Genomic DNA, 26,714 nt, shown 5'->3' with positions numbered 1-26,714 from the left:
GAAGACGCAGAGGAGCAGTCAGAAGGGAGGCTTGTTCATCAGTGCTGATAGGCAGTAGGACAGAGCGAGACTTGGTAGAGGGACAACACAGGCTTGATCTAAACCTTGTCAGGGCGGCAGTGTGTTCTGGAGTAACCACTGTCACTGACAGGTCCTCTTCCAAGCCAAAATGCCACCCTTCGCCAAGGATGCTACCTTAGGTGAGGGGAGGGTGGAGCAGCCACTGAAGTCGCTGAAAGGGGGATGCTGTCTGCCGTGTCGAGCGCTGATGACCTGCAGTTGGTTTTGGTTCGTCAGATTGTGTGACTCATGTGGCAGAGTTTGGATCTGCTTAAAGTCACTTCCTGCTCTGGACTACAGCCAGCCTTTTATGTTTCCCAGAATATGGGCTGGAGCAGACTTCATGGTTGTAGAATTTGCTGCCTCCAGAACCCATAGAGGATTACCAGTCTTTGTTTCTTTCTCTAGGTGGGAGACTGAAAGACTCAGTGATCTGTCTTTTGCTTTGGAGCAAATATACTGAGTATTTTGACTTCTGAACTCTTAAAAAGGTTATTGTGGGCCAAACCATCACCTTCTCCCATGAGAGGTTTTGTACGGTGACCTCTGGAGTAAGAGCAGCTCAGTAAGGCTTCTGACATGCCAACCCCCACTTGTTCATCTGGCCAGTCGACATGCTATTTAATATCATCAATGTACGGAACCACTGTAGCATTCCTAAGTGTGCTCAGGTAATCCACGTGTCCTCATACTCTCATGACAGAGTGCGGGAACTGAACATGATCCCTTTGACAAGACCATACACATATATCAGTATTGATTTCACGTAAATGTGAATTATACCTGAGTCACTCTTATAATTTAGAATACAAAAAAAAAAAAAAACACTTTTTAAAACAATGGAAATTACCTCAGGCCTGTTAACCTGTCCAAACAAAGATATCACACCTAGTATAATGACTGATCAGACCTACTGACCTGCAGCCGCCTGCAGTCACCATCCTAGGCACATTGTCTCCAAAGGTGTCAGGCTGGCCAGTTAAATGAAGGGATGATGGGGACCATCACCTCCCTGTGCAGGGATGAAAGAAAGATTCCTGAATCCGCTTGTTCACCCATCTCCACCGCATCCTTCTCTGGGATGCCAAGAAGTTTTTAATTTAGCATCATGGTGCAGGGCATGTGAGAGCCACTCCATTGCCTTTGCTGTGACAAGGTCTCCATGTGAAGGTCTAAATGCCAAGGACTTCAGACTCACTCACAGGCAATGGCCCACAGGAGAATTCCCAGGTTCTATGGACTTCCTGTATGCTTCTTTCTGCCAGAATTATGCTTATTATCCACACACTATTTGTCCTACCAAGAGGACCATGACAAGTCTTTGAGCATCTGAATATTAATTTCAATACATATTTTGTATCTAAAAGTGTTTCCAATGTCTACATAGTCTCCTTCCTCTTTTCCTCAGTGCAGAATAAATCAAGTAAATAGCCAGAAGACAAAGTGCCCAGAGGTCTGGAGGAGGAGTGACAGGTTCACTACTCTGAAAAGAGCCTAGGTTTATTTTTTTCCTTCAAGTTTGGGTTCATCTCTTCCATTTCTGGTCTACTCTAGATTGGATCCAGATGATGGAAGAGAAATCATCATAAAAAAAAAAAAAAAAAAAAAAACAAGCAATAACAAGAAATCTCAAAGTCTCAGAGTAAAATCATGTGGAAAGTAGAAACTGTTTTCACATAACCCCCCCCGCCTCCATACACGCACACATTCCCCCCATTATCAACAGCATACAAATGTATTACAACAAATGGCCCTATTTGGATTATCACTGTGAATAAAGGCCACAGTTTACATTAGGGTTTGCTCTTGGGCTTGTTCATATCCCAACATTTGAAAATGTGTAACATCTTCCTTTACCTTATTATGGAACTGTTTTCACAGCCCTGTAAATAGTCTGTGTTCTGCCCACTGATTCTCCCTCCTCCTAAGCTCTGGCAAACACTGGTCTTGTTACCAAATTCATAGTTTTGCCTTCTCCAGAAATGCCTTGTAGCTGGAATTATACAATATGTTACTTTCCCACACAGGCTTCCTTCACTGCATAATACACATTCGTGATCTAGAATCATAGCCCTTTAAGATAGTAACAGTTATCTTTTGAAAAATCATTTCTACAGTCACAAACAAAATACTACCCTAGGAAGCTGCCTATCTGTTTTGTCTGCAGGAAGGTTATGTTCTGGTAGCTTTTTCCATATTTCTGTGGCTTATGCCACTTTGACTGCCTCTCCAATTTTTCTGGTCACTACAGTAATTGTAAAACTCTTGTTCAGGACATTTAAGTATGGCCACCTGGCCTCTAGTGCTTCACAGTTCCATCCCACATATTGCCACCCGTGAGCCAAGTTCTGTAACAAACGGTGCTCCTGTTGACACTGCTCTGCAAAGATGTCCCACTGCTGAAAGGCTGTGAGAACCTGGTGCAGCTCCAGGCCAGCAGCACATTTCTTATGCCTTCAGGGCTCGCGTTTGTTAAAAGAAAAGTGAATGAGGACCTGGAAAGTGATTCAGTAGTTAAGAGCATGCACTTATTTTTCAAGAGTATTTCAGTTTGGTTTCTATCACCCATGTAAGGTAGTTCACAGCTGCCTATAACTCCAGATCTGCGATCCACCGCCCTCTTCTGGCCTCCACAGGCACCTGCACTCATATACACATACTCACACACAGACATACATTATCTGTGTAAATAAATAAGTAAAATGAATCTTTTAAAAACATTTTAGTGTGTGACTGGTATACTGAGAATATTTACTAAAATAAAAAGCCACAATCCTGCATCACAAATGCACATAAGATATTCTGACTTAGGATCTCCACACTTGTGAGACTTTTATTTACATCCTCCACCTTCTACAATGGAAATTGTGTCATTTCAACTTTGTACAATGTAGGCCATTGTTTCTTAATGTTTTCAGGAGCCATTCTAGTAGTCAATTCATAGGATCCTATCACTGCCAAACACTATAATTCAAGATTTTTAAAAAAATGAAGTTAATCAATTCTTAGCTATTCAATCTTTCATTTAGGCTGCCTTGATCCAGAATTTTGAGGCTTCAGTTCTTCCTATATTCCCTTAGCTCTTTCTGATACATACTACCTAGTTCTTGTGGCTCCTTTGGGGAATTTATTTTTCCAGCCTTTGACTCAAAGTCTCCTCTACTACATTATGAATCTATTGATATTAATATCAACTTGGACACTGTGTACAACTTAACCTTAACTATGGGCCTAGTGGGAAGACGGATGGCAGTGTGGGTACTCATGTACTAGTTTTCTGACATGGATGAGGCCTATATAGCATTTAATTCTGCCACTGTGAGATGCCAGGTTTTAGCTCTTTTTTTTCTTTCCACTCTGTGAATCAAACCCATGCACTCAGCATGCCAGAAGAGTGTTATATTGCTGAGCTACGCCCACAGCCTGGTGATAGCGCTAAGTAAATATGGGTGGGTCTTAGCCTCATGTCTCAGAGCATCCCGAGGTGTCAGAGAAATGAAAGTCATTCCATGATCTGCATACCCACATCCCACCAGAGGCCTAGATGCTAACTCTGGCAGGTCTGCCTTGGCTGAGCCTTTAGTCATCTGTGAAATTCCATTACTCTGAATACAGAGTCTGTGACTCACACACTGACTTTCCCTGGACTGAAAAGGCACTTGTGTATAGGCAACACTTTGCCTTTTACACCCAGATTTCAGCGTTCTATTATACACCCTCATCATTCTCTTTCCATCAGACACCAAGAGTATTTAACAGCAGCTATCTGATACTCTTCTAGCGACCATTAGTTATCCTATATTTTAATCTATGGTATGTCTAACTACTGTATATTCTTCTACCTCCTGGTTTACTGCAAGCAAAACATTCACCCGCTGGAGCAGCACCCTGTTCCAGGAGCAATCTGTATGTCATCTATGACTAGCGGTGGGGTCTGTATTACCAACTGTATAGCAGTGACCTAGTCTAAATCTCCTTTGTCTGCTTTCTTAATTTATTCCTGGTACCAATTAGAGCAGGATCCGTTCTCCAGGAGTCAGTGTTGGTATGGAATCTTAAGTGAAAGTGTTCATTAGAGCTCAGTGTCTAGGAAGAGAAGAGAGAGTAAATGGCAGAGGAGAAATCAAACTACGATAGTTTGTCCACTGTAGCAATCAGTAAGCCCTGGAGTGAGAAGTGCTGACAAGAGTGTCCCCAAAGTAGCTTGTGTTACCCCTCTTTGGTAAGTCATGGATAAAATCTACTCCCAAAAAGGCGTGAGCTCTTTCCAGTTACAGCTAATACTGAAGGGCATGAACACTGAATGCTATCCTCGAACAAATCCTTTGCTAAAGGGGAATCCATGTCTACCACAGAATCTTAAATCTCCTTCACGGTAGAACATGAATAAATATTTCATATTATTTGGAAGAAGAAAGAAGACAATCAAGAGAGAAAAGGAAAAAATACCAGAAGGTGATGAGAGACATCAACTTTGAGGAAGGTACGTTATTTACATTTATGATAATTTCACAATAAAACCTATTATTTTATATGTTGATTTTTAGAAAGTACTTCATATTAGTTTGTTTTCTTTTTAAAAATCCTTTAATAATTTATGGGCTGGTTATATACCTTATACAATTAGAGTACAACCTTTGAAATCTCAATACACATGCAAAATTATATAAGCCACAGTTTTTCATAAAACCTGAATATAAATACAATTAATTTAGCGCCATCCTGTGATCACTAAGACACAGCTATTTTCAGTTACTTTATAATTGTTTATGAATAAAGGCATACTCTTTTGTGACTTGAGAGCAGTCTATAACATGGGATTTTGCCACATGGTGCTTAACCTGCTCTGCTTTAGCATCACCACAACTCTGTAAACATGCATCTGTTGCCATTTTCATTTTCCAGGTGGTGAGACGAAAAGATGCACCCAGGGACCGAAAGATACAGAAGACGTTTGCTGAGAAGTCATGCACTCTTCTATGAATCCACATGCTGAGTGGACAGGAAGGCCTTAGGCAGGAACTAGGACACCCTCCAATCCAAGAGCTGATCGCCTCCTCAATTCTTAAGTGTGCCTATTACTTCAGTGTTCTGCTTATTAAAACGCATGCTCTCACATGGGTGTGACATTTTCCAGATGATAAGTAGCAGCCCATTGAATAAATGCCTCTCTATGTATAATAAATAACCTCTGTGCATAGTGAGGCACTCTGATAACAAGGCCTCCAAAGACTGGATCCTTCACCAAGTGCTACCGATAATCTGGATTGATCCTGACCTTGCTTCAGTTAATAGTTCTATTAACTGCTCAGTTCGGCCCCCTTCCTCCTCTCTGCTCCTCCTCCTCTGCTTCCTTTCATAGATGGATATATGTGCACATATGCACACATATATAACTTTATTCATCATTGGTACATTTTAAGTCTTATTCTATGGGGTTGAGGATTTAGCTCAGTGGTAGAGCACTTGCCTAGCAAGTACAAGGCCCTAGGTTCAGTCCTCAGCTCTGGAAAAAAAAAAGTTTTATTCTATATTGATTCACTACTATGAAGGGATGATGATATAATTACCAGGCATTTTCAGTATCAGAGGGAAGTGTCTCACTTTATGATTGTATTAGATATTTCTGCTAGCTTCATATATATTGTTCTAGGCTTCAGTAATACTAAAGAGTTCATAAAAATTAGCATTTTATTCAAATGATTAAGCCTATTTGTTTGAATCTAATGAAAAATTAAAATCCTATATCCTTTAGAACCATAAATATTTTAAAGAAAAAAAAGCTTAATTTTAAGAAAAATTTCTTTAAAAATTTCTTTAAAAATTTCTTTCCAAATTTTAAGAAAAATTTGGAAAAGTATTTTATTCAACAAAAGGCAATTATTAATATTGGAAAGCTTGTATTGGAAGCTTATGGAATAAAATTAAGTTGACATCAATCTCAAAAGGTTATAACTAGAGGAATTCCCTAACTTCTTTTGAACAAAGGAGAGAGAGAAGATATTTAAATCTATCTACTACTGCAGAAAATGCCAACCCTCTTGGGAGCTTTGCATATGTTATTTCAGTTAATTATCACCATAACAATTGATAAAGGGCACCATTAACCCCACTCTTACCCACCGTTTGCATATAAAGAAGCTGAGATTCAGAAAAGTTAACTATTTATTATTTTCAAGGTCACATAGTTAATAAGTAAATTAACATCCAAGGGTCTTTCTCCACACACACATCTCCAAAGAAAATGCTACTAGCATATTGATGAGTCAGTGCAATCTTATTTGCATATAATACTAGAATGGAAGTGGGCAAAATCCATTAGAAGCCATTTTTTTTTTATGTGCTGCATTTGCCCATAAAGGCAGTTTTTATAGAGTGTCAGTTACCATTGATCCTTGAGTTAGTCTCAGAGAGTAAGTGTTCTATTCAGCAGCTCAAGTAGATCCTTGAAACCATCATGGCTTTTCATATGTAGTTAGTATTTCACTTAAGAATATTTCTCATGTAGCCCATGGAAGCTCAGTGGTCCAAATTGGTTCCATAGTAATGGGGATAGGGACTGTCTCTGATAGGAACTGATTGGCCTGTTCTTTGACCACCTCCTCCTGAGAGGGGTGCAGCCTTACCAGGCCACAGAGGAAGACAATGCTGCCACTCCTGATGAAACCTGATAGACTAGGATCAGATGGAAGGGGAGGAAGACCTCCCTATCATTGGACTTGGGGAGGGGCATGAGTGGAGAAGAGGGAAGGAGGGTAGGATTGGTCGGGGATGAGGCAGGGGGCTACAGTTGGAATACAAAGTGAATAAACTGTAATTAATAAGTAAATAAATAATTTTTTAAAAAAGAATATTTCTCTCTGGAGTTGGAGAGATGGCTCAGTGGTTAAGAATACTGACTGTTCTTCCAGAGGACTCAGGTTCAAATCCCTCCAGTTCCAGGGGATCTGACACTCTCACACCAACGTACATAAAATAAAAAAGTAAACAGATTATTCTTTTAAAAGAATATTTCTCCACCATGATGTCATCAAGAAACCTTGGTGTGTAAGAAACAGAGCCCATTTAGTAACATACCAATTGGGAAAAAAAATGGGGACTGTTGGAGAAATGAATCTGTACATAGGGAATTTCCTTCCAAATTATGAAAAGTTGCATATAAAGTTAATCACCATAAAGTCTCCTTTACCAATGTCAGATGATCCTGACAGATGCAATAGCAAAAGAGCATAAAACAAAGGTCAAGTTAGAAAACATGCCACTCTCTAAAGAGAAAGTGGGTGTGGCTTTAGGCTCACAAAAGGAGTTTATAAATGTTGCTCAGTCTCTTCTGGTTTTAGTTTCTTCTTAAACGCCCCACCCCCGCTCCTCCTGCTCCCCTAGACACCTACAAACCAACAGGTAGGAAGTCAGCCCATTCCCCACTTTTCACTTGTTTAAGCCCATGAAGACTCTTCATTTTGCTTTACATAACTGAAGGGTGTTTGTATGAGAGTGTGTGTGTGTGTGTGTGTGTCTGTGTGTGTGTGTGTTGTGAACTCTTCGAGGAGGAGGAGCAGGAAGAAATCCTATGGGGCTGTGGTAGAAAAACAAGAGTTGCTCTCTCCCTTTCAAAGCTACGTCTGAAAGAGGGGTGGGGACTATACCAGCCCATCGTCACGCTGCAAGCCAGTCTCACACACGGATGCTTCTCCTTCACGTTCTCTGGGAAATTTCCCCCAGATTAGGAAAAGGACAGGGAAGCAAGACGGCCACCAAAGGCGAGTTTCACCTTTACCCACAAAGGAGGGCAGAGCGCACCACCCACAGAGCAGCAAGTCCGCTCTCCGGAGCAGCTCTCTACTTCAGCACCACGGAGAGCGGCACCTCCTCCTCGGCCACCCATGGGGAGCCAGAGCCCAGCAAAGCCGCGCAGCGTTCGGGTCGTCTAGAGGAGGCACAAGCCTGCGTATTCCACTCTCAATGTAAGTAAGCAGCCGTGATGGTTGGCTTCTAGCGGTTTTCCCAGTGGAAGCTGTCTCTTCCCTGAAATGCGGAATCCAACTTTTATTTATTAGTCCTTCCACAGGCATTGCTTAGATTTGGAAACCTAAGTCTGGAGCTGAAATCCTATCTACTGAGTTGGTAGCATCCCTCATCCCCCCCCCCTTTTGTTGAATGTCTAAGTTTACCAGCCATCTAGAAATAGGAAACTCAGCCTGCTATCCTGGTCCTTTCAGGCTGGAGTAGTACAGTTTTATTCCTAGAAGAGAGCATGTGTGTTTTCTCAGCTTCTGCTCTGCTGAGAGCTTCTTCGGTTTGATTTTAATATAAATATGGAGTTGGGAGGAGAACCATGGCTACATTATAAGAGATTATCACCATTAAAGAACTACAGGTGGCGATAAAAGGCAATTTTTTTTCTATTTTCTTTCCTTTCTTTCTTTTCTTTTTTTCTTGTTGAAAATAAGGTTCTGGCTGTGTTTTCTTTAGGCGATTCACTTCAAAATGACACATATGCTTTTAATAAGAGATGTACTGGCAGGGCTTTGGGCATGAGCTTGGATCACTACAGATCCCAGAGTCTCTCCTTCACATTCAAGCTGTAAATTCACTTATGTAAGGCCGAGTAGATAAAACCAAGAAGCCGTGCCATTAATTGCCATTTAATGGATTCAAGGTAGATTTGAAAAAAGGCAATAATGATTGACCCTGTCTGGTCACACTCAGTAAATTTTTGCCTCGGAATGCCACCTGCTGGTGGATCCCCTTTCTAAAGCACTGGGCACACAGCAAATTTATGAATGAATTCACATTTAATCCAGAATACCCATTATGGATATCAAATCTGCTCCCTAAAACTGACTGGTTAGCAGCTTCCCAAGCATCTGGGTCACAAGTGTAATTTCATGCTGACTTCCCCAAACATTGGCTCTTTAGCTTAAAAATATGTAGTCTAGCCAACTCCTTTAGGCAGTAATTAACCCAGAAAACATCAGAACTATGTGATGCCTCACTGTGGCTAATTGTGGAGCCCATGTGGCATCCTGAATGAGAACTACCAGGAACTGTTGCTTAGGATAAGCAATCCCCCCCCCTCCTGTAAACACGCAGCGAGTCACGGGTTCTCGCTTAGTTCATTCCAGACTCCCATCACAGGTAGAGGAACCCTCGCAGGACTGTGCATATTTATGTTAGTCCAAGACTAATCCTAACATAACTATTTGGGCCGGTTATTTCAGCCCTATCTGGAACTATATAAAATATGAAATATAGACACCTGGCTTCATGTCTTTTGCCATCTAAATAAGCAAATGAAGATAAAAAAAAAAAAACAAGTCAGCAGGCAAAGTATGAGTTCATTTGGATTGCTAAACCATGCAACACTTGTAAACACGAGGAGTACCTTCTTCCCTAAGGGTTGTTATTTTTGTGAAAATGAATTACTAATAGAAACATTTAACACTGAGGAATAATAGATGATGTTTTCCAGCCCAACATAAAATGGAAGCCCACCCCTCTTTAGCTGCCTGAGGAGTACGCCCTACTGAAAGCAGCAGGGACAGCTCAGGGTGCTGTGCTTGCTTCTCGTGGGCCTCACATTCACAGCGGGGTAACTAGCCAGCTATCTGTTTTCTTTTACTCAGTATACAAACATTCTCTCACTCGGGTCAAAACCTAAATGCTCTAGGTCCACAATTAAAAACAATAATTGTGATGATGTTAATGACACAGGAGTACTTACTAGCTACGAAGGAACATATATGCATTATTTCACCTCAACTTCAACAGACTGGGAAGATAAAACTCAGAAATAAGTGGGATACCTTTGGGAATCCACAGGAAAAAAAATTCAGGAGTATGATAAAAAAAAATGGAAATGTTTCAGTTTTCTGTTCTAATCATTCGGGGACTTAACAGAGCCTCTGGTAGCTGCTCCCTCTAGCAAATCCTGAGTGTTGCTCGCAGCAGAGCTAGTCCCTTGGAGCTGATTATACTTCAGAACTGATACCTTATTTTTTGAAGTGGTCCATCAGAAGCAAGAAATAATAGCTATTGGTCCTGTATTTATAAGAAGGTGGATACTGGTAACCATCAATATCAGAGTTTTATCATTTTTTAAAAAATGACCAATCCAGATGGAGTACTTGAGAATTGACCTATTTGACTATGTACCACATGCCCTAACCATCAGGAGCTCTGAATGTGAGGGATAGCTGCAAGGTAAACAAGCAGTCCCTTTGGCTACAAGATTCAGCACTCTGATGGAAATGTCTGTGGACTAAGTAAATGTGGAAAAAAATGCGAGGAGAGTGAGATGGATGGCAACAGCATATCAGCCAAATGCAAGAGCTATGAAATCCAGCAGAGCACAAGCCTAACAGAGGGTGCCCTGACCATGCCTTGAATATCTTGGGAAATGTGGCTAATATATTGGAGCCTCATTTCCTTGCCTGCTAAATGGGAGTGGAAATAGCAACCACATGACGTCATACTTTCCTACAACTTAAACTGTTGATGCTCATCCTGAAGGCTGACACAGGGTTTCTGTGTGATATATATTAATTGTTGTAACTGAACAGTCATTTAGGAAGTTAGCTAAGATTGTCATGTGATAACAAGTAATTTACATGAAGCACTTAACATGACAACTGGCACACGGTAAATGCATGTGTGTTAGCCATCTCTGTCGTCACGGTCTTCTGAAGCAGTAGCTGAGATATCAGCATAGACTACAATCTGAGCCAACGTAGTAGTTAAGTGTCCCTGTCCAGAAGGTCATGGCCATCATCGTATCTAAACTGTCTAGGACACTTGGCACAAATGTTACTTAATCTTCGGTGAATATTGACAAAAGCGCTGGGGTTTCGGGGAAGACTACAGATCTTTAGACTCTTTTCTCGCTTTGTGGACTAAAACTCAGAATGTGTTCCCATGGGAGATAAAGTCCCACAGACAGAACAAAGCTGTGTTTTTATGGGCACCTGATCTGAATTCTGGATTTTTGGTTCTATGTCCAGCTGGGGAATGTTACGGACTGAATTGATTTCAGGCTTGGGTGATCTCCATAGAAACCTTCAATGCAAGAAGCAATTTTAGAAGAAAAAAAGGGAGAGAGAGAGAGAGAGAATATATCTCTCAAAAGACATTCTTAAGTGGTCTTTTCTTCATCAGTAATTAAGCACAAACTCCAGATTCACACACACGTGCAGCTGGCCTTGGGGTGCAAGGCCGCTGTTTCCTGGCTTGCTCATGTCTGGCTTCCTGCAGACTGGCTGCACTGGTGAGAGCAGCTTGATCAGAACAGCACCCACAGGGACTGAGAGGGAGTTCTCTAACCGCTCCGCCGCTCAGATGGTTTTGTCTTCACTGGAGTTCTTCTCAGTGACACAGTGCATTCTGGAAAATGACGGTAGCTTAACTGAGGTGCTCGGTGAGTCTGATCGCTCATCTCAATAATATGTGGAGACAAAAGGCATCTGTGAGCAAAGTTCATTTTAAGGAAAATATCAAAGCCAATCAAATGCCTGCTGCACTTAGGGACAATGCTTCCCTCAGTGGCCTTCCAACTGGGGTGGGGCCCCGCAGGACCACACATTGAGCTCCCAAGTGCGAGCCTGATCAGCTCCTGCGGGCTCCATGATTTTGTGACAGGGTGTCTTCTGGGGAGTCTGTCCAGGCCCTATGATGTTCATGTCCCAGAGCATGAATAATGCTGCATCAGGGTGAAATGGCAAAGATATGATAATAAAATATATTCATAAGTACATATGTTAAAAGGATGCCAGGGCTGGGGCTGGGCAGGCCTACCGAGAACCCCACAGTGAGGTTTACAGCTCAATCCTCTCCAGGTCTGCTGTGAGCCCAGCTGTGGGAAGTGACTACACCGAGGGACGCTTCCCGTTTTATATGCTGCCAGCCACACAGGACCTGAAGCCCTACACAGGTTCATTTTTAATTCCAAGTTCAACCAGACAAGAAGGGGAGCTGATCATTTTTGAACATCCAAATGTATCCCAAAGCGGGGACTTTAAAGGCTGTGGAAGACAGTCATGTTTATTTCCTCTTCCATCTGCTTTCAAGGTCATTCAGAAAATAATACACAGCTAGTGAGAACGCCTTCCCTCTGACAGCTCACAACCATTCACCACCACATATATGCACACGTGCATGCTCTGCCCCTACCCCACACACACACACACACACACACAGTATAATTACTACAGAAATATCATATGATACCATTCCTCGTTACCCTAAGATTTAGACTTTTCATTTCACCTATTTCAGTTTGTTCTCTTAAAAAATGAGCACGCTAATGTTTATTTCTTTCTTTTGTTTTGGTAATGAGAAAAATTAACAAATGATGTATGAGCATTATTTAAGTTCATAGGCTTCAGTGTCTATAAAATTCATATAGAGTTTGAATTTCGGTTGGGTATTTCTGTGTTCCCTGCAAAATGTTCTCTGCTCTGACTTGGTTCAGTGGTTATTCTATTTCCTTTGAATTTACTCCCCAAGGCTTCCTGCTATGTAATAGCTTGGTACCCTTGACCTTGTAGTCTGAACTACTATCCCTCTTGGACAGACATCTAATGGAAAGGGGAGAGAATGAAGCTGTGGTGCCTGCTTCTTTGCAGACAGCTGCGCTTCGTACCTGACACAGAGCTCACTTGCTCTTGAGGGATACTGCTCTTCTCAGGGCTGAGTTCTGATGACTAAGTCCTGAGAGAGGCTCCCGAGAGGGTCAGCAATGAATCTTGGAGCAGGCTGAGTAATTCTAGGAGGGAATTATTCTTCTGTGGTTCCAACTTCCACAATTTCTGTCGTGTTTGTGTCGCCAGATGACACACATGAAAGTAAGTTCATTCAAGCCCTGGAATGAGGGTCAGGGGAGACAAATGTGGTGACGACTTCTTCCCCCGCTTCTGAAGTCCCTGCTGATAGACCTGCACCACTTGTGTCTCCCTCATTTGCTATGGAATCCCCTTCTAGGATCTGCCTTGCATGTGAGGAAGCAGCTCCCTAGTGAAATGACAGCACTGTGGGGAGAAAGGCCTCAAAAGTGTGTGAACTTGAACCCTGACGCTCTTTCCCCTACAGTCTTTTATCAGAGCACACTCTGCCAAGGGCGGCAGAGTGGATCCTCTTCCTAAATCAGCAGGGCTCGCTCTCAGGATTTATTACCTGGAGCTGTCTTGGAGGGGGTTTCCCATGAAGGCTCCTTAGTTTTTGCAGATGAAGGAGCTGCCCACATTACCATACAGGGCTTTCCCAGGGGAGGGTGACTCAGTTCCAGGCAGGATTTAGAGTAACCTGCTCTGACCCCCAGTACGCCACAGCAGAGGTGGGTCCCGAAGAAGCTGGATCAGGTCAAAGGTTACAGGAGCATGAAAACAAAAAGAGTCCAAAGTTTCAAAGTCTACACAACCATAAAACACCAGGTTTGATTTAAAAGCTCTTCTGTGTGATTACCTGTGCTGCTTATTTCTTCAGTCGGCCCAGTGAAGCACCAAGCATCCCACAGGCCACAGACATAATCAGGAACTGAAGATGTTTTTCTGGGACCATGGGAAATACTTCAAATGAGCTTCTGAGTACTTACTGTACATCAGACACTCTCCTGAATAAGGCTATGTCATCCAGAATCATTTAGACAGTGTGACTGAGAAAAGTCAGGAAAAGGAAAAATTCAGGCAGGAACAACTGGGGGACCAGAAAATTTTAAGATGTCCAAGTTGGTGGTATCCTGGGGTATGTGTGGTCTAGCCCCTCTATTTTACAGCGGTAATCTGGGACCTAGAAACTAGGTGCCCATGAGGTCCTGAGGCTAGCTGGAAAGTTCTGATTTGAGCTCAAGTTACATTATAGCTACATCTTTCTAGTTGGATATCTTAAGTTTTTGTCAAGGGCCAGTGAGAAGGCTCAGCAGTTCAGGCTTTTATTAACAAGGCTGACTAAGAGTTTGATACCTGGGCTCCACATGGCGAGAGGAGAAAAACCAACTGCAAGTCACGTTCTGACCTGCACATGTGCTCTCTTGAACACATGCACTTGAGAATAAATAGATACAAGGAAAAGGAGGGGGGAAACCAACACCAATAAACCCTTGGCAAACTCGAGTCACTTGGCAAAGCTAAGAAACCTCAAGGCTGCCAAGGTGCTGTGTGGCTTTCAAAGACTGATGTGCAAGCCCTCTTTTGTCAGCACTTCTGAGAGGCAAAAATGCCTATTCTGTTGGTTTCATGGAGGAATGCACAATCTGATGAACACAAAGTTCTTAGCACTGAGCCTGCGATGCTACAGGGTCTCAGGAAATGCTAACTGCTGCTCTTGGTATTAACTAATATTAATACTAATATTTATCAGTATTAAGTTAGAGCAAAGAAAAAGTATTAAGAAAGAGCAAAAAGTTAGAAGTAAGCATGGCAGTAAGCTGAGCTATTTCTTCTACTGGTAAGACTGGATCTTTTTTGAACTGAATCCAGACTTAGGGCGATATCGCTGAGTACCCAGGAGACTGGTCCTGGTCTTCCTTAAGGGGCAGGTCTCCAGTCCTGTTCCTGGCCACATCTGGCCGTGAGTAGGTGACCGATTTGCCCCAGGCCAGTGGACATGGCTCACAGAGAGAGAGGCAACAACTGCAGGAACAGTCCACCGTGGCCATGCTTGCAGTCTAATGCAACTGGCCCATAGGGTCAGAAGCCAGTAGAGGGCAAGACATGGGAACTGAAAGCTCCACTGTGCCACCCATGGAGACTGGGTGCAACAAGAGCCAGGAAGGGACGGGATAAAACCAACATTGGCTCTAGGCTCTACCTTCACCTTAAACCCACACTGTGGTACACACACACACACACACACACAAATAACAAAACAAACAGACAAACAAAAAAACTGTGCACATTGTACAGCTAAGAAAACAAGAATGCAGGGAGCCTGGGTGACCTGCCCAGCTTTGCACAGAAGGGAATAAAATGGACACCTTTGCCTGTTTCCCCCCAGCCCTACATCATACCCTCTATTTCTTGTTGCAGGGAGCAGGGCACCTCAATCTGCTTTTAGGTTCTGCCCCACCCCTCTAACCTCAGGGACACATGGCAAGCAAATCAGTATTCCAGATGAAAAACAAAACAAAACAAAACAAAAATCAAAACAAATAACAACAAAACAAACAAAAACAGGACTTCAGGCAGCCCAGCTACTGTTGATGTCTGTTTGAGACAATGTTCAGCAGGATTCCAATGACGGTATTCTGAGTAGTCTCCAGGGTCCCGGAAAAGTAACCAGGCACCTTTGCGCTTGTCCTTCAGGTTGGGGAGTAACACCTTCAAAAACATGCAGCGCCGGCACACCACCCTGAGGGAGAAGGGGCGCCGCCAGGCCATCCGGGGTCCCGCCTACATGTTCAACGAGAAGGGCACCAGCCTGACCCCCGAGGAGGAGCGCTTCCTGGACTCGGCCGAGTATGGCAACATCCCGGTGGTCAGGAAGATGCTGGAGGAGTCCAAGACCCTCAATTTCAACTGCGTGGACTACATGGGCCAGAACGCGCTGCAACTGGCCGTGGGCAACGAGCACCTGGAGGTCACGGAGCTGCTGCTCAAGAAGGAGAACCTGGCGCGAGTGGGCGACGCGCTGCTGCTGGCCATCAGCAAGGGCTACGTGCGCATCGTGGAGGCCATCCTCAACCACCCGGCCTTCGCGCAAGGCCAGCGCCTGACGCTCAGCCCTCTGGAGCAGGAGCTGCGGGATGACGACTTCTACGCCTACGACGAGGACGGCACGCGCTTCTCCCACGACATCACGCCCATCATCCTGGCGGCGCACTGCCAGGAGTATGAGATTGTGCACATCCTGCTGCTCAAGGGGGCGCGCATCGAGCGGCCCCACGACTACTTCTGCAAGTGCTCCGAGTGCACGGAGAAGCAGCGCAAGGACTCCTTCAGCCACTCGCGCTCGCGCATGAACGCCTACAAGGGGCTGGCCAGCGCCGCCTACCTGTCCCTGTCCAGCGAGGACCCTGTCCTCACGGCGCTGGAGCTCAGCAATGAGCTAGCCAGGCTGGCCAACATTGAGACTGAATTCAAGGTAACCCTCTGTCCTGGCCATCCTGCGGGCAGGTGGCCCAGGGGCCCTTCCGCGTGTACCTAATAGCAAAACAGGTTGTGCACACACACACACCCCCTCCCCCAAGGCCGGGCGAAAGGCTTCGGGTTCTTATCTTTGGGGCTCACAGCAAGGGAAGAGTGTTGTCAGGTTGTTCTGCAGGCGCAGGCCTGGGGAAAAGCAGCCCGGAAGAGGGATGTTTTAAACTACACAAAGCTAGTGAAAAGGGCAGGCAGACAGAGGTGAGCTGTCAGAGAATCAGCTCTGGCCCTAGAAGCTCAGAAAGACCCAACACCCAGCCATCTGAGGTTACCTCCGAGCCTGGGCCTCAGACTGAGCGCCGCTGCTTCATCCGGTGCTTCTGACTGGTCGTATTCACATCGCTACCCTATCCTGAACTGCTGGTCATTCAGTCCGCTTCAGAATGACCGTGAAAAGAATTTTGGCTTCTCAAAAACTTTTGAGATAGGGTCTTGCTGTGTAAACCCAGCTTGACCCAAACTCTTAGTTCTCCTGCCTCCCTCTCCCTAGGACTAAAGGTGCAAGTGTTCGGGGTCACACCACTGCAGGGCCAGCCTTTCCCAGACCCAGCAGCCTGCTGCTGTCGTTCTGTCCCTTGGCTGCGGCAGAGGCACAGGAAAGAGGGAATTGAAACCCTTCTTAGAGAAGGGTTCAGCGGTCACTCCAGTGAATACGGCCCAGGGCTGTCCCGGAATCAGCCATCTTGAGAATACCTCCGCCTACAGGCCAGCTCCGATGGCTGGAGACCACCCCCAAGGGTTATTACTGAGGCAGGGGCTTTTGCTTTCACTGCCAACCGACATTTACTCTGAAGGGGAAGGCTGGGCCCAGGTCTAAGAGTCTCTTCTGACGGGATGTTTACTAAGAAACACAAACGTTGATTAGGTTCTTGGGGCATGCTGATTGCCCATCTGGCTTACCTATGGCCTCTTATTTAACCCCAACAACCAAGTGTGGAGGGAATGACACCCCCATTTTATATGCTAGCACAGAGCTGAGAGCTAAGAAAGCAGCCAGGCTCCACAGCCCATTCTTAATCACTCCAGCTAACAGGTACTGAGGCCTTTCTCACATGTTCAGCTTCACAGTTTTGCCGGCCTTTATCAAAATGGTGGGCTGGGCGTGGCCAGGAGGGGGAACCACAGCTAGACTTTCTCCTCTCCTCACTTGCTAAGAAACTGCATGTGCTGAGGCCCTGGGAATACAAAAAGGTGTCACACACAGAACTGGCCATCAAGCTGAGAAAAGATGTTACTCACAAGTGAATAACTCCTTGTCCAAGAGATGTCAGTGTAGGAAGTGTCCCTGCATGGGGACACTCAGGTGGTCAAGGATGAATCCCAAGGAGCAAGGAGGTCTTTGGCCAAGCTGCTCAGGCAGGAATCAGAGGAGGAGCTAGAATAGGGTTGGGCCTGTATGGGACAGCAGAGGGTGAGACCCACAACAGCCCAAGGGAGGGAGGGGACAGAGAAGAAGCTCTGTGTGACTGCAACACAGCTTCCAGTGCTGGGCGGGGGGCGAGCCCAGAGGACACCATCTATCAGACTGAGCACTTTGCATGTTATCCTGTAGGAAATGAAAATACACACACACACACACACACACACAATGCACGGGTAAGGGACTACAGCAGTGACAGACAGAGATGTGGAAGCTGGTTTGACAGGAAAGTAAGATGAATTAGAGGATGCAAACTGTAACGAGATACAGAGGCAATTTGGTTATGCGATGGGAGACCAAAGACTCCGATCTGTTGAGAGAAGCTTGTCCCACAAGCCAGGGATAGCTGAGCTTGGCTAACAGGAGGGGGCAAGGCCACAGGCTGTGAAAAAAGGGAGTCCTGTAATTGTGCTTATTTTATTCCATCTGCTCCGACTAAGCCTTGCCTACTGAACCGCAGCTCCTTCCAAGATCCCTGCACTGCTTTTGGCCTCATTTAGACAGAGGTGCAGGACAGCCTGTGGGAGCTCTCGGGAAAACGCCATTGCCTCTTGTCTGTCTACTAACCTCAGTCTCCTGAGGCCAAGGACATCCCAGCAAATGCCAGTGGAGCTTTGCCTGTTGCCCAGTGTTCAGGTGGGCCCTGCAAGGCTGTGTGGCAGTAATGGCCAAGCCAGTTGATTCAGGGAGCAGTTCTGGCCAAAGGACGAAAGCAGGCGAAAAAATAGTTATTGGAAAAGGGTACCTGGGTAATTGCATGGCTCTCTACTTACCTCACACCTAGAAGTGTGCCAGCCTAAATAAAACAATGCTAGACTAACATTTGGAAGCCCATCTGAGGCATCTGTTTCCATGAGTAAAATCTGAGGGTCTGTGATACTAATACATGCGATCTCTAAATCTGGAAGATTTTTGAGAGCATATTCCGAAATCAAATACGATATTTGATTCCAAAAGTAAAAATTGTGGACAATTGGGAAGGCTACAAACACGGTGAGAAATATTTTCTGTGAGGCAGTGATTCGCTCAGAGTTAAAACTAGCTTAAGAGCATTTGCTGACTATTAACACCTTCCTAGGTGACTCGTGTGAAAGAACGTATTTCAGAATGTGGATAAATGGTCCATTATAAGCTAATTTAACTGATCTTTGGAACTTACTACTTTTTCAGCTGTCCCTGTCTGTGCCATCCCAGTATTATAAATCTTCTCAGAGAGCAGCATTGCAGGAAGTCAGATTGCAACAAGAGACTAAAGGACACGTGGGTGTGTTCTGCAAATCCCTCCATGAGTCTGTTCCATTTTCAAGGGACTATGTGTTACTGTTTAGGTAGCCATGTTATGGATATGACCAGACGTTGTCAATTGCAGAGAGATGTCAGAGGATCACTAGAAATATGCCAAAAGTCACCCTTCATGTCATCCTTCATGTTCTAGAGTGACTTCTTCTGGGCAGGAAACATTATACATAATAATCCTGAATTCCATTGCCTGGGCTGTTGGTTTGGGAATTATTATAATTTATTAGAAGTTTCTAGTATAGTCGTTAATAAGAAGTATAGCTGATATCAAGGTCTCAGGTAAATTGTAGCTGAGGTGAGATGCAGCAAGCCATTATTTTGGTGAGGAAATTAGGTAGCCACTCAAGGACTGTCTTGGATCTGGAAAGGTATTAAACTTTGATGTGGTCGCTACAGCTTTGCAAGTGCTGCAAATGGAGCCTAGTAAATCAGTAGGCACTCTGAGAATACTTGATGAAGAGGGTGAGGGAATTCCCCAAAAGAAAATCATTCCAGATGCTGAGGCAAGTGATTACTTGGTATCTAATTTAACCTTCTCGTACATGTACATTTATTTAATGGAGGCATTTGATATGCATCCTTTGGGAAGTCGGGAAAGTTCTAAAGAAGGTTACACCCTTGGTGGGTATTCTCGCTCACTTTCTGTTGCCATAATAACCACTATGGCCAACGCAATCAGGAGAAAGGGGCTAGTGAAGGCTTTCTGGTCACAGTCCAGCATCAAGGGAAGCCAAGACAGGAACTCCAGGCAGGAACTGGGGTTAGTGACTGAAGCAGAGACCACAGGAGATGCTGCTTCTGGCTTGCTCTCCCTGGCTTGCTTAGCTACCTTTCTTATATAGTCCAGGATGGATGATGCCACTCACAACAGGCTGGACCCTTCCCACAGCAACCATTAATCAAGAAAATACCCTACAGATATGCCCACATGTCAATCTGAAGGACACAATTATTCAACTGAGGTTCCCTCTTCCCAGCTACTCTAATTTGTGTCAAGCTGATAAAAATGAACCCACCAGCATGACAGAGGAAAAAAAGCCTACACTAAATAACTGGGGATTGAGCATATTCTGCACTCTGCAGTGTGTGTGTGTGTGTGCATGTGTGTGTGTGTGTGTGTGTGTGTGTGTGTCTATGTGTGTGTTCTTTTACTTAAAGTGGGGCTTGGAGACAGTGTTGACTAATGGGTGGAGAGCAATGAGAAGGGACCACTACTGAGGGAGGGCGGCAATGTGGATGCCTTCTAGCTCCTTTACGTTCATTGAGTAGTGTCTGTGTTCCTAAATCAGGGAAGGAAGAAGCAACGTTAAGTAACAGTTAAGTGTATCTGTTACACTGTATCTGTTTCACTGTTACTTAATCAGATACATTGTTACTTAACATTGCTTCTTCCTTCCCTGACTTAGTAACAGTGTATCTGTTACTTAATGTTTGGCTATTCTGAAGATGGGCAAAGGTATGACCCAGGAGGCATCTCCTGTTGGTATAGTGCCAGCTTGGAAGCGCCTGCGCTTCAGCCTAGAGCTCAGAAGGAGAAGAGTAGAAGGCAAGAAGATCAAACTGCAACCTCATCTTGTTTAGCGCATTACTGACCTTTCTGAGCATCGATGGATTCTTAACCACACGTATTATGAAAAGCAGATGATGAATTATGTATCGATGTTTGTGCTGTCAGTTTAAGACCCATTTAAAAAAAACTCTCTGGGCCTAAAATACCTCAAATTAAAAATGCAAATAATGATAAATCAGACCGATTTAACACCTGCTGTGGTTCAGGGCACGCCCACTGTGGAAGGTAAAGATGGTCCTCTGCGCTCCACTGGAAAACTTCTCAAAGGGAACAAAGAAGAGGGAGGAAGTGTCTTTATCTCCTGATGCTGGGAGCTCACGGGACACCTAAACTGAGGAAACTGGAGCCATAAAGCCTGGAAGCGAAGGAAAGGCCCAGCCTGGGCCGGAGGCAGTGAGAAAAGCCCAGTGTGCTCCAGTGTTTGGATCAATTCCTCATATGCTTTGGGTTTCTAAATTGTAAAAACCAACACCCTAGGAAAACAGAGTTTCCTTGATGCTGGCTGGTAGTATAAACAGATGTCTGTTTAATATGCAGGGAGCAGCTTGAAAACTGTTCTGTTTTCCATTGAGAAAGTGTTTTCCTAAAGCTGTGAAGGCTGCAGGTGTCAAAGGGAAGGTGTTTTGTGAGTGGGGTATGTGTGGAGGAGAATCCGGCAGAAAAGTCCTCCAAGCACTCACTTTTATACCATCCCCCACACCCCTGGAGATCTGGTATGACATGCCAGCCCCCTGTGGGAAGAGCTAATGATGCACAACCTGAGCAGAGGACAGAGCAGGCTCAGGTTGGTCAGCACTGCAGGCTGAATGTGCTTGTCTGTGGCCAGTCCACCCTGGGGCAGTGCTCGAAGGCCCCTGGGCTTGAGAGTGAGAGCAGGGAAATAAGAAAAAGACAACTGTGCCGTAGGTCATGGACTTCCTCCGTTTTACTCTGAGTGTCTGGAGGAGCAGCTCAACAAAGCATGCGCTGACGAGGTGACGTCACAGGAAATCAGCTACACGGCGTGTCTTTCATGACAGTTGTGCACCCACTGGGTCACAAACGGTGCCTAAAATTAGAAGCTCCTGCTCTTCCAGGTTTGTGCTGTCAAGAGCTTCAGTGTACAGGGAGAGAGTGTAGGTTGGGTGACAGGTACTTGAGTAGGTCAAAGGAGGGTGCGGGAAGGGCACAGGCTCCAGTGAGCACCCCGAAATCCCATGCTTCACTTCCTCGGTGCAGAGAGGAAGATCCAAGACAGACCGATCTCAGTTTCATGCAGTTTCAGCATCATCCCAAAGTTATTTTTCTTACTTCAAGAGTGGAGGGTAGGAAGGACCGGACACTCGCAACTTGTCCAGCGGATGCTTGCTTCCCTACCTAGCCCGTTCCTCTGCCTCAGATGTCGACCACGTGATCTGCAAGAACTTCATACACCTCATGCCACTTGATGTACAGAAAATCCTGACACCCCTTAGTTGCTGCCCAAATGTCACCTCAGTGTCGAGTAAACAAGCTGAGGGGCTTTACCCCTAATGATCTCCCAGTGTGGAGGATGGTTAGGTGAGATGGGGACTATAAACAGAAAGCCATCTGCAGAGAGCCTGACACACTGTGGGCACAGCTGACAAGAGGCTCCCTTTGCTTTCCTGTGGGACCAGCACCACAGCTTTTCCCTCCAGTTAACACAGCTTCCATTTTAGCTCTTTGGGGAGGGTCTCTGTCCTTGATTTTAGCTAAGTTTCCCAACCCCTTACCAGCTCTTTGCAGAACAAGGGGGAAAAAAGCATCTAGGCTGTACATGTGAGCTCCATGATTAGAAATGAGCCACGGGAGTATTTTCAATTGAAAAAATGCAGACCACTGAAATTGGATAAGCTAAAATATTACTGTGAAAGAAATTATGTGGGCTGGAAAGAGATGGCAAAGAGGAGGAGGGAGGCGGAAGCGGGCAGGCAGCACCCCTACCAAACACACACAGATTATCTGTTGAAAAATATCTCCATGAAAAGATTCTTTAGCGCCCCCGAGTGCGTGCGCGCGCACACACACACACACACACACACACACACAAATCATTTCCTACAGAAGTATAACTGTCAGTCTGAAATATCAGAGATCTAAAGAAAATGGCGACGGTTGTTCAAAGAAATTAGCTACTGAGAGTTGGGACAAATTGAATCAAATGGATACATATAAAAGGAGTTTTCTCTGAAAAGGAAAGGTCACAATGCTATGCGAACTGATCATCTCAGCTGCCCAGACTATGAGCATGTAGGCACTTGCTTTACCAACAGTAAAATCACGTCTACATTAAACATGAAACTAAGTGCTCGGTGGGAGCGAGACAGGATATAGACTCACGGATGACTTGCAATTCCCAAGCTCTTGGAAACCTTAGCATCTATGCCCCAACTGAGGCTGGAGTCTGGCGCACGGGCAGTAGGCTTGGGGTAAAGATGCAGCCGGTGGCGGGGTCTGCTGGGAGAGACGGCATTCTTCAAGAGTCGCAGAGAGGAGCACAGCATCCCAAGCCCCTAAGTGAACCTTCCTCACCGTTAGCTTGCTGAGGCAGCTGACTCTATCGGGAGATGGTGCATGCTTGAGGATGTCTCCCACAGGGTAACGCTTAACTGAAACCCAAGGCCATGAAAGAGAGGGACACTGGAAGAGGAAAAGGGTTCCCAGCCCAGAAAAGGTACATGAGCTATCCGCTACAAAGAAGGAGGAGGCTCATTCCAAGAATGTGAGCATCTTGGAATAGGTCTGCTGTAACAGCAAAGGGAGGTGAGGCAGGCAATAGGGAAGCTGGTGAGGACCTCAGCCTTTCCACTGGGGCCTGTGGTCCAAAGCTGATCTTGCTGTCAGGAGGGGAGGGAGCCACTGGACACCTTCAGGGAGGATCCAATCCTCTTGATGTGGAAAAGGGATGGGAAAGGACAGACTGGAAGGTGCTAGGAGGCTACTGTTGATAGACATCTCCTCCCTGGAAGGGGGTGGGGAGGGCACATGAGTAAGGCATGACCAGCACACCTCTGTGAGCAAGTGAGACATCAAAAATACAATAGAGGGCAAAACTACCTGGACATCTTGCTCGTCATGTGTTTCCCAGGACCATGATCCTGTCCCTGGGATCCCTCACTGCTGGGAGAGACACAGGGAGGGGAGGCAGAGGAGAGTCAGTTCCACAGAGGCCACTGGATTTTAACCCAGTGCAGTTTTCAAACTCTCAGGACACTTTTTCCCTCTGTTGGTTGCCTGGAGCAAGAAGGTTTTTCGTTAAAAAATGGTTGGACCTCAATCTCTGATTTGTGTTTAACTGCAGCTTATACCAGCACAAATAAAGGCTAGGGTAGACATCCCTTCCTTCCTTCCTTCCTTCCTTCCTTCCTTCCTTCCTTCCTTCCTTCCTTCCTTCCTTCCTTCTTGTGGAGGGAATTGAGGCTTACAAAGCAACTGGGAACTGAGTAGGAGTAAGGCCTTTCAGAGCACCTAACACCCTTGTTGGACATTCAGCTGAGCCTGCATCTTCCACTGCTGCTCTGACCTAGTCTCAAATGCTGTGGTTTACAGACAAGTTTGTTAGACTCTGCTACTGAGGAGGGCAGTCCAGGACCACAGTGTGAGTAGAAGCTCGCTGTCTCTGAAGGACTAAGGAGCATCTTTTTCCTGTCACCATTTCTGGTAGCTGCTGCTATGCCTTGGCTTGTCTGTGCATTGCTCCCATCGCCGCTCCTTCTGATGGAGAAACTTCCTTGTCTGTTTCTGTGTCTCTTTTCTTCTTAGAAGCATATGAATAATTAGGGGCTAAGGGCTCACCCTTCTGAAGCAGAGCTTCCTTGTAATTAATTGTACCAGCAACTACCCCGTTAGAAAATAAGGCCACATGTTCGTGGTCCAGGGAGGACTTGGATTAGGGGAGTGCACAGTTCAGCTTCATACAGTACGGGAAACAGTGGGCTGAGATGAACTAGAGGTGAAAACCTAGAATCCAGGCAGAGCTTCACGGGAGGGCAGAGAGAGGCGGGTCATCAGGATTTCTGGGAAGCCTAAAGTCATGAGCGTGCGTATGTGCGTGTGTCTGGGTGTTTGTGTGTATTCGTTGTGTGTGTTCATATACGTGTGTCTGTGTGTGGCCGTGTATGTGTATCTGTGTGCATATCTAGGCACGTGTCTGTGCACGCGTATGTGGATGTGTCTGTCAGTGTGTATGCACATGTGTGCATGAGTAACGCATATGTGAGCATAAGTGTGCTGTGCATGTATGTGTGTGTGCGTGTGTGTGTGTGTGTGTGTGTGTGTGTGTGTGTGTGGTGTTTAGGGGAGGGAGGATGGTAAAGGTAAGAGAGCAGCTCACAGAAGCAGTAAAAAGACACTTGGCCAAAAACATTAAGCCTCCGAAGTGTGAGGAAGCCATTTTCTGCTTTGAGATAATAAAAATGAAACACTTTTCATCACAGAACTCTTTTAAAATATAGAAAAGTAGCCGAAACACAGCATCAAAATTAACCCTACCATATAAAGATAATGATACATATTGTGATGTTTTTTCTTTCTAGACTTCCTCCACACCCCAAGTGCAAAAACCTAAATGATTACAACGACCCCCACTGAAAAGCACCTCTGATGTACCCGTTGCTCCTACTCGATTCTGAGTCCTTTTCTTTCTTCTTCCCCACAGAACCCTACTTCTCTGCTTACAGAGAGAAGGCATCTACAGCCCCATTCATTTGTAAAATGCATCTCTTGTAGCTACTGTGTTCCCAAAGTTCTAGAGGCTGAAAAAAAATCATCAAAATATCCTACTATCCGCCAGTGTGGAGTTTATGAAGACTACAGAAAAATATAATGTCTCGAGTATTTGTAAATTATATGCAAGGGACTATGGAATAGAACTGGGGCCTCTCCTACTCTCACACTCAATCCTGTGTGATCTATTGAGAACACAGATGGAGAGATCAATGTTTCTGTGGGTAAACTTCATTTACCATGTCTGCCCACTGTCTAGTATAATGGTTTCTGGGTCTGGTCTGTCCTTTGTCCATACCCATGTTAGAAAGGCAGCTCCCGAAAATACCTTCTCCCAGCTTGACAAGTGTCTCTGCAGAGATGAGAATGGTGTGTGCCATTTGGTGTACCACAAGGACTTCGGGTGACATTCTCATAATAGAAGCCAGATTAACAAAAGAAAAGCATGGTAAAGTTAGTTTTTAACATTTCATGGACACAGGAGCCTTCTGAAATGAGCTCATACTCCTTCCTCCTCCTGTAGGACCATCACACCAGAGCATTTCAGTGTACAAGACAGTTATTCAGTCATTCACTTAAGCGCTGTGTCCTTTGTTATCTACCTGGAAAAAAAATGAAGTGAGCATGGCAGTGATTTGCTGTTGAAAGTCTGTGTATGAAAAGTCCCTACCTGGGGTTTGATGAGCAGATGAGTAATCATTTTTACCACCTCCTCCTTTCATGTTTCTTCAGGTGACTCCTCTCTCATAGACTGACCCTGCCTCCATCCCTGACTCCCACAGAATTGCTTAGGTTGGGAAGCCATTGGACTATTACAGATTTGGTGTTGGTGTTGGTGACAGTGACGGTGTTGCTTAAGTTTCCTAAGGACTGGTGTTTATCAACTAGGGACCTAACATGGAAATAAAATCACCTCTTTCTTTGTTTAGGTTTGGTAGCGTATAGAGAAATAAATGTGGCCATATGGCCATGGCCTGTTGGCAACAGGCTGAGGACTCAACCTGGCAAGGTTTGTCCAGAATCCTTCACCATTCTTCTCCTGGCTCCAAGGCAGGGAAGTTCAGTCAGAGAGTTTCCTTATAACTAGCTTTCAACAGAGACAAGGAGGAAAATGTAAGAGCAACCTCTCTGATCACGAATACTTCAGGGTAATGTTTTCTGAGGTTCTAAAATCTGTTAAATCTGTCTGTGGCACTTTTGAAAACTCTTGGTTTTTAAATAATGTGAAGGTGTAGTCTTGCTCGAAAAGACCTCTTTCCCCTCTTCCTCCAGTCCTAAATATTCTCTCTTCCTGTTTGTTTCCCTTCTGCTAAGTGCATAGACTCAGCAGTCACATTTAAGTCTTCAGTCCAACTGAAGCTTCCTTTTCTATGCAGAGTGAGTTTCTAACAGATTTTACTTTTTCTATACAAATGATGTCCTAGCGTCAACCATTAAAGAGTCTGCCTTTCCAGCTTCATGGCCACCATCACCACACACCAGTTCTCAAGTTGCACATGGTTCTATTTTC

The 26,714-nt window shown here is 44.9% G+C and overlaps 1 protein-coding gene across 3 annotated transcripts in view; it reads left to right on the top strand.

The window, feature by feature from the left end:
- Positions 1–7,765: 7,765 nt before the first annotated feature.
- The window catches only part of Trpc7 (transient receptor potential cation channel subfamily C member 7), a 116,076-nt gene continuing 97,127 nt past the window's right edge, over positions 7,766–26,714 (top strand). For all 3 annotated transcript variants that reach the window (XM_055629457.1, XM_055629456.1, XM_055629455.1), the window contains exons 1-2: positions 7,766–8,024; positions 15,354–16,131. In XM_055629457.1, the coding sequence (XP_055485432.1) occupies positions 8,023–8,024; positions 15,354–16,131 (780 nt within the window). In that variant the 5' untranslated portion in view covers positions 7,766–8,022. The remainder of the gene's footprint in view (positions 8,025–15,353; positions 16,132–26,714) is intronic.

The sequence above is a fragment of the Psammomys obesus genome, unplaced genomic scaffold, assembly GCF_907164565.1.
Source record: "Psammomys obesus unplaced genomic scaffold, mPsaObe1.curated_primary_1811, whole genome shotgun sequence".
NCBI lineage: Eukaryota > Metazoa > Chordata > Mammalia > Rodentia > Muridae > Psammomys > Psammomys obesus.
This window is presented reverse-complemented; position numbering and strand designations above follow the sequence as displayed.